Here is a 15,906-nt window from a genome sequence, read left to right as displayed (position 1 = left end):
GAGTACATAGAGAAATACACACTTATTCAGAACATCCTGATTTAGGTTTGTGTTTTAGATTGAATAAAAATATTTTTCATTCGTTCCAGAGACTTATCTCATTGGGGGAGGGGTAACAGGGTTGAGTTTATTTACACTGTGGACATAGTTAAGAGGATTGTAGTTCCATTAATTTGACGCGCTGGCACATGAAAGTGCTAATTTCAAAAAGTTCGTAAAGAAACACTGAGAGGTGGGAAAGGAAAAAACTTTACTTTTACGCGCTGGCATGTAGAAAGGCGCATGGGTAGGTATTTTCATAAGCATGGCAAATGGACTATTTATACACGCTGCGCGTTGTCATACCTTGAGACTGGAAGGCACTCGCTTCCGTCGGGGGGAACCCACTGGGCACAGAGCTGTGTTTGAAATATATTGCATTAGTAGATGATATTCGCGGTCACCTTACCGGGATTCAGTTGTTTGTACAGCCTCGCTCCGCCATTACCCGCGTGTAATTGCAACCTCGTCTTGTGCTGACTCTTCCCCCGGAAATGGGAGACTCAACTGAGCGAACATTTTTAAAGGGGCAGGCGCTCCGAGCAACGTGTTCTGGGTGTGTCAAACGGCGTTTCTTGTTTTTTTTGTTTGGAAACAAGCTTTATTAGTGCCTGAAGTTGTAAACTGGGAATGAACAGTTTATTTAGACAGGATCATTTTGCAAACTGGTACCACGGTATAGAATCATTGAGTCCGTTTTCATAAGTTTTGAGGCGTTCCACCCACCTCTGTTCTTTCTCAAATAGTGTTTTTTCACATCTCTGAGACTTTTCATTTAGCATTTCAATTACTGTCCAATGGATGTCATCACAGGAATGACCTGCTTGCACGAAGTGGGAGCACAATTTGGTGGTATTCTTTTTTAATCTAATATTGCTCCGGTGTTCACCAATTCTAGTTTTCACTTTGCGGCATGTCATTCCGATATAACGTTTGCCACATGGGCAGCTCACCATGTAGATGACATGTGTCGAATTGCAGTTCGTGTGTTGACGCTGCTGCCAGAGAAGTGTGTCCGAAAGTTGTAGTGTTTTGGAAGCAATTGTTGTTTTACATGCTACGCATGATCCACACGGATAATGTCCAGTTACTGGTGACATGGTTATATCTCTTGTAAGGACCGTTTTTGCCTTTCTTATCGGTCGGGTATGTACTAAGACATCCTTGATGTTTTTAGATCTCCGATTTGCAAACCTTGGTCTAGGCCAGTTGAAAGGTCCTGTATGGAGGATATGCCAGTTCTTATTTACCAGTTTCTTTACTTCATAAGAAGCCTGGCTGAATGTAGTGACACAGGTGGTCAGATCTGGTGTTGGTTCTTTTTGAAATGTTTGGAGGAGACATTCTCTCGGCTGATTACTTGCTCTTTTCTTACAGAGTCTAATTGTTTTCTCTGTGTAATCTCTCTGCCTCAGTCTATCGCTTAATTCACTAGCTTGCATTCTGTAATCTGCGTTGTTGCTGCAATTTCTCTTTAAGCGTAAAAATTGGCTGTAGGGGAGATTGTCCCTCAAAGGTTTTGGGTGGAAACTTTTATAGGATAAAATACTGTTTTTAGCCGTTGGTTTTCTGAAGGTCTTTGTATGCAACACATTGTCTTTTGCAAATATAGTTATATCCAAGAAGTCAAGGTTGAAACTTGTAGCTGTGTGTGTAAATTTTAGCCATGGGTCAAGGTTGTTGAGCCAGTTCATGAAAGACTGTAGGTCCAGCTTTTTATCCCAAATCATGATGATATCATCAATGTATCTCTTCCAGTATAATAGTACCTCAAATAGTGGGGCATCACCATCACAAGTGCGGGAATTGCACATGTTGTGAGCAAACAAATGAAGGAGCAGTCTTTAGCTTTACTGGGATACACTGGAGACACGAAAAATTCATAAACTGTCAGACTAAGAATGTGGTCTATGGGATAGTATGCCCGTGCCCAAAATTATACATTGGGATAACCACACAGGAGGTGCGACAGCGTATTACGCAGCACAAATCACATCTCAGGAGAGAAGTAGCAAATGCGCCACTGGTCCAACATTTGCTACTGAAAAAACATAAAGAGGAGGACCTACGCTGGACTATAATTTCTAAAATTGACCATGACCCACGAGGATTTGACCTAGAGGCAAGATTGGGGCAAAGAGAAGCACTACTGATAATGAAGTACAATACGGCCGTAGACGGCCTAAACGAGATTTCCGAAATCTTCAGGAATATACCATAAAACTGGTACACTGCAGACCATACTATTGGTTAATTTCAAAGGTTTGTAGAAGGGATCCCTGACAATGAGCATCGCGCAATGATGTGAACTAAGGAACACCTAGAAATACTAACAGCCAGATTCATGAAGGTGAATAGCGCTCGCAAAGGGCCAGATTCTCAGAATCTGGCCCTTTGCGAGCGCAATTTGTGCATTTGGGATTCATCATCCCAAATGCAAAAATCGGTAATAGCGAATTCGCAAATTTGCGAGGAATTACATTTAAGCAATCTCTATTTGAGATTCCTTAAATGCAATTCATCATCCATTTTCAAATTGCAAATTCGCTATTTCGGGCCGCTATTTACCGCGAGGTAAAACCTCGTGGTAAATAGCGAAAACTTAGAAAAATGCTTTTAAAAGCATTTTTCTAAGTTGCATGTTGCACACACACATGTCCTTTGGACATGTGTGCGCAACACCTGTTTAAATTTGCATTTAAGGGGTGCTACAGGGTGTCCTTTGGACACCCCTGGCACCCTTTAAATCGCTATCTTATTTGCGATTAGCTAATTGCTAATCGCAAATAAGGAATACTCCCCATGCATTCCTATGGGCCTTTTGGCCCATGGGAATGAATGGGGAGTTATTCCTTATTTGCGATTAGCAATTTGCTAATTGCAAATAAGGAATATGTAGGAATCACATTTTTTTTTGCGATTCCTACATGAATCCCGTTTTGCGAGCCTGTAATAGCGATTCCTTATGAATCGCTATTAAAGACTCGCAAAACGTGTCTTTGATGAATCAGGCTGTTAGTTCAGAATTCAGTTCAACTCCTCATGAAAACTTAGTTTCTTAAAGGTAAAAATCTTTCTGGCAAAACCATCTAAAATACATCAAAATCGGTTGTACAGTCAACTTTGTTTTTGTACTGTTACCCCTCGAGGCCAATAAAGTTTTACAACAACGACGGGTCCCTTGGAGAAAAAGACGATCACGTGATCGCTTAGAGAAGTTCAAATGGAAGAAGGAACTTCGCTTCGCCAAACACTTGGAATTGTTACGGAGCTGAAATTGTGGGAGAATGGAAGGAGAAAGGAGGTCTAAACTGCATCATTCAGGGAATTTATCCTCGTTCTATGCCAAGGGAGTAACAGATTGTTCCGTTTTTGACCCCATAGGAACAAGTAAAAAAGACGGCTGTCAGCAATGTTTCCGCCCGGACGGGACGGCTCACGAACGATACCGGGTAAGTGCCGAAATCCCCTCCCCCGACCAAACAAGTCTCCACAGCGGCGGTAGCTCAAACTAATTTCCGCCCCATGGTTTGTTTTGCAGGCACTCCGGCCCCACCAACTGACTAAAGGTCAGTCTTTAAGTTTCATCTAAAACGTGTCCAAACATCCGGGTCTTCGACGCTATTAGTGATCGATTTCCTCTGAAGTAATGCATAGACCAGAGGCATAAAATGTTGTGTGTACATCTACGTCTTCTTTCTGTTTAGAATACTGTGAATACTGTGGTCTTTCTACACAATCCCCTCCTTGTGATTCACATCCTGCTAGGATTAAGGTAGGCAGCATTTTGCGGGCTGGTGGTAGCATGTTTGTTCTCTTTAAGTATGAGTACATTTGGAAATAGGTGACCTAATTTGACGCATTTCTTTCTTGTTTTGTAGAACTATTTGGTCCTGACGAGAACTCCATAACCAGGGAGTTCGAAACGCGTTGACAGTAGTTGGCCTAATGTCATTATTAAAGGATTAGAAGGACGAAATTCTGTTTTATAAAAAATATAGGATATGGTTCCAATTGAATTCTGTTTGTAACACTGTTGCATTGAAACAGACTTTAGGGCACATTAAGTGTATTAACAAAACGTTTGTTTTTTGACATAGGGCCACATTTTTTTGATTCTCTGTGTGTGAAAGGGCTGGTATGACTGCAGAATGAATGACTGGGACTGAAAGGTTGGAGCGGATGAGTTGTAAATATGTACAGTTATTTTCTGTTATTTTTATAGATTGCATTTATTTGTTCTGTTCTGTATATGCACATAAAAAATATTTTTTGAAAAAACCTAAAAAATAACTTTGGACTAGTGGAACAAATAAATTAATAAACTAGTGACGTTATACTAAACAGACCAGTACGTTTTGTTCATATGGGTTCTAATAGACTATAGAGAGTAAAATACAGTATTGGCATCTGTGTTGTTTAATTCATATCTCTGGCTTAGCCTTGCTGTGGTAGGAGCCAAGGCCCTGTTTCGTTAAACTCACATCTCTAGGTGGGCACACAGAGTCTGCACAAGGGGACAAGGGTTTCCCAGTCTTGTGTTATAGGGATTACATTTTGTTTCCATTTTTGTTTTCCTTTCTAACTTAGCATCTTTCCAACTAGGTGGTTTGAACATATTTGTCAATAACACAACAAAATGCTACACATGCATTTATCATAGATAGACATTGTTGTTCTGTAGAATGCACTGTTAGTTTCAGGGAGACATACTATAAGGCAAAGTCCTTGCTTCACGTTGTGCCTGTAAGAGACAACTCTTTTACCCAGACTAAGTAATGCTGTTTTTCTGCATCTCTTGCTGAATGTGATAAGGCTGGTGTTTTATTATTTACACTGCGTGCATTTTGAATTCAGGCAAGAGCCACTTCATGCGGAAATTAACATAAATGTTGTGGAGTGCTATAAATGAGATGCAGCTCCGCAGACTCTTACAAACATTCTAAGAAGGAAGAGGTTTGTGGGCTTGCACACTGAGACAATGTGCATTGGTTAATGCACTAAGGCCTGGGTTCCTGAGACATTGCATTAAGGTATTCAGTTACATCATTCCAACTGGGTCTGGCACGAGGGTACTCCATAATGCTCTCACTATCATAGCAGTATTAGTGATAAACAGTAGTAATTTTAGGAATAATCAACATAGTTGAATTATTTGTATTTTTCACCAGTATTATAAAGCGTATAACAATAATGTGTCTCACCTGTGTAATAATCACATTTCATGTTTTACTTACATGGATTAGACCTTTTCAATAAACATTTCAAAATGTATTATTGTCTCTTCTCTTTGTGAAACCTTGGGCTTTGTAAAAGTGACCTACAAAAGGGTTAGATCTGTTTCCACAAATTCCTTGGGATTTAGAGTGGTAGTAATGTTTAGGTTGTTGACAGCATCTATAACTCTGGAGGTTCAAGAGTTTAGATGCAATACTGTGAGTAAACGAACCAATCTTTTTATGATGACAAAGGATGACTAAGTCTCTGTATTATGAAGTGTTGTTGATCCAATCCACAGTCCTACTAAATTCATAGGAACCGTTTAACACTTGGTTTTTGTTATTGAGCGACTTTGTAGGATAGCTTGCAATACAGCAAACATGCACTGCTGCAAAATGGGGTTGGGTTGCCCCTGGGAAATTTCTACCCCACTGGTTATGAAAGATCGAGGAGTAACCCCCACCCAATAGTTGGTGCCAGGCATAAATGTGGTTTCCCAAGGCAACATCCTCAGAACCCTTTCTGTACCTACGGAAGTACAGAAGGACTGCACCTGCTGAAGAGCTGGTCCTGCTTCATCCCGTACCCAGGACAAAGATGCAAACGCCAAGGTTCCTTTCACTGACTTGTGTGGCTACAGGGACACAGCAAGCTGGAAGATGCCTTTCTCTGATGTGACCAGCTGACCAGTAGCAACTAGACCTGGACTGGAACCTGCTGTTGGCCTCTGCCTGAATCACTGACAGTTTCTAAGTGTCTCCACTGTGGTCCTTAGATCTGCAGACTTGTACTCCTCTCGTTGTTTGGGCAACCAAAGGAAGTTTGGAAAATTATAAAATCTTTTCCACTAGAGCTGCAATGGGCTCACGGAAAAAAGTACCCAGTCACCAGTCCCACGACATTGGATTGAATTTCAGATCTGTCCTGCTCAAAGATCCACGCTACTCTGACAAAAACACTACATCCTATTCTGCTCTGGGACTTTGAACATTTTCAGGGAGAAATTTCCAAATTTCCAAACCACCAATCGGACAAACCTCGTTCATGTATCCACCCTTCAGTTCCGCAGAGGTGGCTACAGATTCAAAAGCGGACCACAATGGGAGCATTTTCTTGTCAAAAAGGGACAACGTCCCTTTGTGCGTTGGGACTTAAAAGAAATTCCAATGGTTTTCTTCAAGAAAATGACATGGTTCCTTTCTGAAGTTGGTCTTAGAATTTTTTTTTGACTACCAGATTTTCAACATGAACAATCCATTTGATGTGTCTGACCTGGGCTGCATCATGGTTAGCCTGAAATCGCAACCTGGTCACAGCTTACTCCACTATTACCTATGCTCACCCTCTAGTAGCTTTGCACAGGGCAATCAGGCTTATCTAAAGAGGCAATGTGTAAAGTATTTGTGCAACACACATACAGTATTACAATGAATACACAACAAAATTATTCCTCACAGATGTAGAAAAATAGCGAATATTTACCTGAGTAAAACAAGTCCAAACCTACAAACATTAAATCAGTGCAAGTCAATATATGAATTTTTACATGTTAAATCCAAAAAGAGTGCTTAGAAGTTACTAGCAGTCAAAAGGTTACTTGAAGTCGAGAGGGACTATTGCAAATCCAAAGTTCAGGCTGACTATGAAGGAGGGCATGCAGGCTTCAGGACCCACGCAGGTCCACTGAAAAAGTGCCTAGGATGGAGCAAAGGATACACATAGTCAGGTCCTGCCTCATCGAGCATCACTGAGAGTAAGGCATGGCATCGTCGTCGAGCCCTGCAGTGTCATTGTCGGGCTGCTCAGGCTGTAGAACGGCTATCATCAAACAGCCTCTGCATCAGTGTTCAAGGGCGATGCATCCATTCTGACCAGCACAATGATGACGCATTGATTTTGTAGGAAAAAGCTGCAGAACCCACATCTGAGGCACATAACTTGGAGAGGGCACCTAGGAAAAAGTAGTACTCACAGAAGGCAGAGTCCAGCAGCACCAGCAGGATTGCAGGAAGCCTTTTGTGTCTCTGAGACTTCAGAAAACAGGAGGCAAGCCAGCAAGCCCTTGGAGTTCTCTTAGAGGTAAGGCACAGCCCAGCTGTCCTTCAGCAGAGTCAGGGAGCACCAGGCCTCAGGGCAACATGCAGAAAAACATTCCTTCCAGAAAAGCAGCACATCAGTCCTTTTGACAGAGGTTCAGTTCAAGATCCAGAAGGGTCTCATTTTAGGGGGTCAGAGACCCAGCATGTGTACCCAAAAGTGCCTTTGATGTTGGGGTGACTTCAAAGCAACCTTCTGAAGTGCACACAGATCCCTTTCAATCCAGTCCTGTCTGGCTTCTTTTAGATATTTAAACCATGGTATATAGCACATTCATGTTAGGTAAAGAAATACTGTCTCTATGGATACGTACAGAAACATACATCGACAGCAGGCAAACTTGCAGGCCATCTGGTCTGCACATCCAGTTTGACAGACTGATAATATCCATACTAACGTGAAGCGTTTTTTCCCAAAACCCTATTTTTATTAGTTTTCCAGATCTTTAGGCATGCAATCGTTTGGGAGAGTGATCTTTTTGCAAGAAAAAAAATTATATTCTCATTTCTAGCACTTACTAAAGGAAGTATGTGTTCATCTGAATTCTATTTGGATCCTCCTGCTATGATACAATGACTTTGTGAATCTATTACAACAGATTATGTGTGTAAAAGAATGTGCAGTCCTTATAACTCCATCAAGAATAGCTCTGTTTTTAGTCAGGCAAACAGTGAAATATCTAAATCAGTCTATTAATGTGTTACTCAACATCTATCACCTGGTCAGTCAGATAAATCCATAGTAAGAATAAATAAACATGGTGCGCCAATGACACCAATGGCAGTGTTCATTCAACCTTAGACCAGAGCCGAGAAACAAGAAAAAAGTGCAACATACCAAAAAGAAATGAAGGTTTCGATTAAATAAACAATGGTTTACAATATATCTAAGAACAAAAATACATGACTCTATTTCTGCAGCTGATGGCATTGGTTTCAGGATTGATATATGATAGATGCACAGGAAGATATATGTGCAGGGAGCATAAAGGACAGGGCATCTCCCAGAGAGTGATTTGGTGTCTCAAAAAACCGGACACAAAACACTTTAATTAGAGAAGAGCTGAATCAATTACGACAACATTTTCCAATTACAATGAGACTGAGAAACAAAAAAACAGGATTACATTGTGCAAAAACTGCAGTACTAAAACACTGATTTAGGTTATTTGGAAGGCACAAGATCACTATATTACCATAGTACCAAAGCTCATAGCAATCATAGATTAGTTGAATTAAGGTAGGATTTGAGCTTTACCTTCAGACCACGCTGCAGCATATAACCCATGATATAATTTTAATTTGTACAGATTAGGTGTAGTGTTTCTACTAAACCCCAATTTAAGAAAAACCGTCATCTTACACACATCTACCCCATGGACGATCTTCATCTAGTATATCGGATAAGTCCACAATCAAAGTCATCATCCTGCCCATGAGCACCCAAAGCGTCAAGAGGCCAAGGAAATGGCATATGCTACCCTGTGCAAAAAATGATACAGACTTCTTTATGATACAGAGAGTGAGGAGATTAGACTTTTAGTCCTTGAGTTGTCCAAATCATCTATGCAAGGGAATCCTACCTTGCAGCTGACATTATTCTCACTCCCTCAAACCCTCTTAGTAAGCCTGAAAAATCCAACTATATCACAAGTTCATAAACTACTATCTCAAGTCCTAAAAACATTCAGGTATTTATCTTTATTTCAACCAGATTTTTTTAGTTCTATTAATTGAACGTTTCCCTGAAACACTTTGACAATTGTTTCAAAAGAACAATAATGTATTCATACTGTACCTTCTTCAGATAGGTCATTTTCTTCTGCCTCTCGCTCCATATCTTTACACCATCCTTCTAACCGCTTTGTTTCTGCGTGCAGTAATTTCATAAACCAAGTCCCATCTTGCCGGCAAGGTGATATTCTGCCTGTTTCCACAATCTCCTGCGTTTGTTCCAACCATGGATCCGGTGGAGGCAGATTGGATGTATCAACTGGAGACCTATAGTCTTCTCTGTAACTAAAGAGTCCCTGTGTTCTTACAGTTCTTACTGCACCATACTGAGTGGGTGTGTTTGGCTCAGAGTGCCGCTGGAATGATGAACCAAACTGAAGCCCCTTGTCCTCCATAGTGATGTGTCCAGGGAATCCCTCCAGTTCAAGATCCGCCTGAACTGCTGCCGTCACGCTGTTCGACCGCTTAAACCTCCCATGTCTGAATGATAATAAAAAACAACTTTATTAACATGTTACTCCATATTATGACATCACTTTGCTTTTCATTCTCTTAGTCTTATGTAGTGAAAAATAATTCTTATTTAAACGGGGAAAAAATGTCTATTAAGGCAAGAGTGTTTTTGACATTCATTTAATAAAATGTGATAAAAGACACATAAAAACGGATGTTGAGCTTATAACTATTATCAGTGGCGGCTCCTCCGCTAGGGCATACAAGTGTCAACCCACTGCCTTGGAGCAGCAAAAGAAAGGTCCTCCTGCTGTGACAACTTGTGTGAAGGGGCGGGGCTGATGAGCAGGAGAGGAGTGGTACAACCCCCCAAGGGCACAATGACTGTTAGGTCAGCCCCCTCTGGCCACCCAAATCAGTCATGCGCACTTTCCCCCTTCTTTATGCAGGCTGCATTACAGCCTGAATGGAGAACATGCCCACCCCTAAAACCCCTGGCTGAGCGCCGTGCATTGCAGCATTGTGATTGGCTGTGGGGAGAGTGGGAGCACTGGTGCTTCCTGTTTCTCACAAGAAGCCATGAAGAGGACCCGGCAGCCGGCCAGCTAGCTGGCAGGGAGATAAGTGACTTTTTATAGTGATATACACTGCTGCTTCCATGCAGCAGCCGCAACTGACTATTATATAGAGCACTGATGCAAGAGGACTGGTACCTCGGTTCAGCAATAGAATTGTATGAGCCATATGGGTGCCTTCAAAGGTCCTAGTTAAACATGCCTCCGAAGAAATGAGAGACATATGTGTGTGATAGAAAATGTCAGACAGCGATGATTCACATAGCCAGTAATATACACTTGTAGGCTTAAGGAAATAATATAATTAACTTCTGTCTCTGCAGGAAATTGAAAAGATTTCTAGGACTTCTCCTTTAAAGATGAGATTGTCTTAGTATTGCAGGAGTACTCACATGGGAATTTTTGTCGTGCACACAAAGAAGGAAAAAAACTGATACGTATACATTTCCGCATGTGGAAAGGGGACAAGCAAGTGGAATTCCACTGTAAAGAAATTATATTTTTCTCTAATTACACACCTACAAGGAAGAACTTTATTATTTTGCTAATAGCTTTGGCACTGCTTTACAAATCTTCACAAAAACTTCTACAAAAAAGTATATCCCCTCAGCATCTTCCTGGAAGATTCAGAGTGATCCATAAAGTGGGAGGGCAAATAAGGGGGGAAGGGGCAAACTGCTTATTTCCTATGCTAGTTACCATAGGAAATGTCTTTTGCAATTACCGAAAAAACGGACTAAACTGGATTACACAAAATTTGTCAGAAAGTTATATCTTTACTCAAAAAGCATGCTTTTATTATTTAGAAATCAATCTGTTCAGATGTTTGGGAGAAATTTGTGTTTAAAGCAGTGCTCAAGGTGGTCCTGAAGGGTGGAAAAAATAGTTATATGTAGACAGTTGGCCTTGGCCAGGCTCTGCTCCTAAACTCTGCGGGCACCCAAACCCCTTGCAAAGTTACCAAAGGACTCTGGCCAGGCCCTGCACCTAATAATGACACAGCTGGCCAAACCGCTGCTTTGCATGGCTGGAGGCCAAGTCCTGTGACAAACCCCCCAGCATTTGGCTAAACCTAGGTGTGCATGACCTTTGGATGTGCACAGTGTGGCGTTATGGGGGTTTACCCACAGAGGCTGACCTCCAGCCAAGCCCTAAACCAGCCACAGTTTTTATTTTGTTTTAGAAAAAATATTTTGTGGGTGCTGCTTTACTCCAGTGGTACCCACTTCTCAAGCATCAACCCATAGTGCTGCGGTACAGTGCAAGCTTCCTCAGGGAAATGGTTAACAGCAAGATGGTTTTTATGATGTCTCTTATTGTGGTATAAACTGTGTATTATTAGGATAATTATAGTGCTTCTTTCATTTAAATATATATTGCCATTTGCACATTCTGTTTTGTCAACTAAGTTACTGAGGCTATTTTTCACATATTGAGTCATCTTCATTCCTATTTTTATAAACAAAAGGGGAATAATTTCACTTTTCAAACAAAACACTTCTAGCACAACAGTGTGGTATTACTTTCTGATTGATATTCATAGTTTTTTTCTTGAATAAGCATGATTTTGGTTACATGATAATTGTATAAAAATAGCCTTTACTCTCAGTTTTTTATGACAGAAATCCTATGTGTGTCTCAAAATACCACGTAATTTCCTATACTCAAAATAGTATTTGTGAAATAGTGTCACATAATTAATACCACACCTCCCAGGAAAAAGAAGTCATCTTTAATTTCACACTTTGATGTGACAGAATTATCATCATTCAAGTTAGGTTGATTTATTGGTCTAAATTCTAAGTTTAATGGTACTAAGGGGCTCATTAGGATAGCGGATTTTCCGCATCCTCTGGGCCGGCAGAAGCCACCGCCAGCACGGAGGATGCGGAAAATCCGCTGCGGACCCACCAAAGACCCACCGCCACATTAGGATGGCTGGTGGGTCCTGGTTTCAGTCCGCTGCTTTTCCGCCGCGGTTGGCTTACAACCGCGGGGGAAAAGCTCTAATATGATGGCGGTGTCTCTCAGACACCGCCAGACATATTAGGATGGGTTTTAAAAAATGCTTTTCCGCTGCGGGTTTTTCGCCGTGGAAAAGCATGTGGAACTTCATTGCAGGAACCCGTGCAGGCCCCCTGGGTGAAGGGGGGTGGGGGGTGCACATGGGGGGGTACCTATGGTACCCCCTGCATTTGTATGCAAAAATCTTTGCATACAAATGCAAAATCTCTGCATACAAATGCAATGTATGCAATTTTACCATTGCAGCGGGTGCAGCTTGAAGCCGCACCCGCAGCAATGGTAAAATTAGAGGATGTGACCGCTAGGGTGGCGGTCACATCCTAATTTCACAGGAGGGAACTCTGCAGGCCATGCGGAGGTTCCCTCCTACTCTGGGGTCGCGGACAGACGCAAGACCGTCCACGATCCTAATGGGCCCCTTAGTCGGCACAACAGTCGTTTTGCTTACATTATTTTCATCATGTCATAAGTCATGTATGTATTCCTTTGTTTTCCACATTCAATATGATAAACAATAACTACCTTACAGGTTCACCTGAATTATCCAGTTATCATTTGCATAATGTGTACGGTTTGTTTGAGAAGAGATCTAAATCTCCAAAATCTTCTGTGGTTTATGATCCATTATTGTATCTTAAGGATGACCAAGAAAAATATGTATTTAGAAGCAATGGGATACAGATGTGCAAAGTGAATAGTCAATTCTGTTGTGGGATAGTATTTGATCTAAGGTTCAATCTACCTCAAAACCAGCAAGTACAATACAAATAATGTTTTTTTGCTCTGCTGTAGGCTGTTGTTGACCCATGCAGTGTTGTTTAAATCACTGTCTGATTGCTGCTGGTCCATAAGGTAGACTTGCTTTGTGATCATTCCTTGGTTAACCCATGTTGTATTTATGTATCAATGTATTTAAGAACATTACAACCACTAGTCTTGTTTGCTATTCACAACATTTTTGAGAAGACACGTTTCTAAGTGGGAGAGAGAACAATATTACTCTTACTTATAACTTGTGTTATGGTTACGGGTTATTGCTTGCTCAAATGGGAGCTAAATAAGGTTGAATGGTTTGCATAGTAGTTCATCAGTCTGAGAATATAAACTGTGGATTCTAAGACAGCCCATGTGGTCTGTATTGGAAATGTGACTTGAGTCCCTGAAGACTGCTTTGGTATTAGATCTACTTTGCTACACACGGCTGTCATAGGCTTGAAAAAGCCACACAATTACACTTTATTAAGGGGCAAACATGTCTTGGCTAAAAAAATCATCATACAATATGCAACCTCTACTAGAAGATTCACCAACTTATGCTCTGAAAATATGGATAACATAACCAAATAAAGAGAAAAGAAACAAGATCAACATTTAAGAACGTTGCTCTATTTATATATGCACGATTGGGTCTTGGCTACAATTAATATGTATAATTTAAATACTTCCTTGTATTAGTATGAAACTTTTACGCACAACTTTTAGCTGTGTACAAGTGTGAACTTTATTTAAGTGTCTAAACATTACAGGATAGTGGGTTCAACAATGCGATCAAATACATTTTGTGGTCAACATCTTATAAAAGAATGCCTAAGTTGGCTGAATTTTTGTTAAGCCGAGTGAACAATACCCATTCACACAGCATACCCACCTCACATCAAGACTGTGGTCTCTCTACCCAAAAGCAAGAAACTCTGATTTTCTAAACTAAGCATGGGCAACCCTAAATCTATTTTTTTTACAGTTATGTATATAACCTTTATAGGAGAGGGAATTTAGAGAGGTTTGGGAATTTTGTAATACTTTGAGTCCACTGTATGACTGAGATGCCTTTAGGCATGGCAAATGAAAATGTACATGGTTGTAGTTGATGCCTCACTATATTGAATATTTGCCATGCTTTTAGAGAGATTAACAGATATGTGTTGAGGTTGGATGTTGCCACCTGAGACCGGTCAGGAGTTTTAGTATGCCTTTACTTTATGTGTGCTGGGCTTATTTTTTTTTTGTAGTTACTTGTGGTAAGATTTTATTGAAAATGTGTCCTTCTTTTGATATCTGCATATTATATAAGTTTAGATACAAACATCGGGAACAATGGTCAGCTGGTGTATGTATGGGCAAATAACTTAAATATTATTTTTGCAAATTCTATCTGCAGGTGTGTCCTAAATGTTCCATCTCCATTTTTCGTCGGGCTGCAAACAGCTATGACTGGCTGATACACTTCAAGCGATCAATTATTTGCAAATTTACAGTAAGGTATCGAGATAAAGAGTTACTTTTTGGGTCATCCTTAATTGTCTTTTTATGTGTCCCATAAAGTGGATTGGCTGTTCATTAAGAGCATGGAAATTCATGGATTGGAACAATGCCACATTTCTTTTTCCATAAGGATTTGGGGCCATATGTATCAAGCAAATTTGCCTTCGCAAAGGCCGAAATTGGCAGAATTTCAGCCTTTGCGAATGGGAATTTGCTAAATGGTATGTATTAAGCAAAATGTGGTGCAAAACAAGGAATCACAAAATTTGTGATTCCTTATTTTGCAACTGCATTTAAGGAATCGCAAATTTTGCGATTCCTTAAATGCAATGTATGAAGCAAAAAAATTGCAAAATGTCCTTAAGGAATCGCAAATTACCACCACCTTCTAGTTGGTGGTAAGTTGCGAATTCTTTGAAAAATGCAAATTTTTGCATTTTTCAAAGTGCCATGTGACGCACATACATGTATGTGCGCCACATGTGCACCCATGCATTTTTCAGGGGTGCAACAGGGTGTCCTTTGGACACCCCTGCACCCTTGAAATTATTCTTAATTTGCGATTAGCAATTGTGAATCGCAAATTGAGAATAACTTCCCGTTCATCCCTATGGGCCTTCTGGCACATAGAAAGGAATGGGAAAGTATTCCTTAATTGCGATTCACAATTTTATAATCGCAATTAGGGAATTTTAAGAAATCGCAAAAAAATGCGATTTTGTACATACATACCTATTTGCGATTCTCAAATAGCGATTTCATAAACATCTCTATTTGGGAATCGCAAATCAGGTTGATGATACATATGGCCTTTGTAATGGGGCTAAAGTAGTCCTCTTAGATGGTATTCTACTAGAATATCATATTTTAAATAAGCTATGATAAAACAATTGCAGCCAAACCAAATGTCATGAAAGTATGTTTTTGTAGCTATGCATAGATATACTGTTCTTAACACCACATATGTGCACCTTAACAATACATATATGATCAAAGTACCTGAATGTGCTGTTTAGTATAGTAAACCTATTCTTAAATAAATGTGGAGTTTAGTACAGTAAACCTATACTTACCTAAATGTGGAGTTTATTACTGTGAATCTATACTTACCTCCGAAGTCAATGTTTTAGCTACAATATTTTGAAGCATTAAGTGACCCACGTGTAGTCAAACCCTTATATTTACAAAAGTACAGTCTTATTGTCTTTGCTAATGCCTGTTTGTTTCTACCTGTTTTATTTTTCTGCAAACACGCTGAGCATTTTGGCAAAGCCTTTATTTGGTTTTCCCACCTTCCTTCGTCTTTACGTGTTTTTGTTGTTGACGTTTATTGAGCTCTTAAACTTTGGTGTATATATCTTTAATAGAGACTAAATCACTTTTATGTGTTTCGACATATCTATAAACCTAACAAAAGGAGGGCTGTGTGGTCGACAAGTGTGCTTTTAAGGTTTTTGAAACAGAACGTCACATCCCAGGTACTTTTTAGTCTTACCCACATT

The 15,906-nt window shown here is 40.3% G+C and overlaps 1 protein-coding gene across 2 annotated transcripts in view; it reads right to left on the bottom strand.

Annotated features, from left to right (window-relative positions):
- The window catches only part of DLGAP2 (DLG associated protein 2), an 800,561-nt gene that overhangs the window by 255,976 nt on the left and 528,679 nt on the right, over window positions 1–15,906 (bottom strand). For both annotated transcript variants that reach the window (XM_086926407.1, XM_086926408.1), the window contains one exon: window positions 9,154–9,569. In XM_086926407.1, the coding sequence (XP_086782533.1) occupies window positions 9,154–9,569 (416 nt within the window). The remainder of the gene's footprint in view (window positions 1–9,153; window positions 9,570–15,906) is intronic.

This window comes from Lissotriton vulgaris, chromosome 6, assembly GCF_964263255.1.
Source record: "Lissotriton vulgaris chromosome 6, aLisVul1.2, whole genome shotgun sequence".
Taxonomy (NCBI): Eukaryota; Metazoa; Chordata; class Amphibia; order Caudata; family Salamandridae; genus Lissotriton; species Lissotriton vulgaris.
Note: the sequence above shows the minus strand (reverse complement) of the source record. Positions and strands in the feature narration are given on the sequence as shown.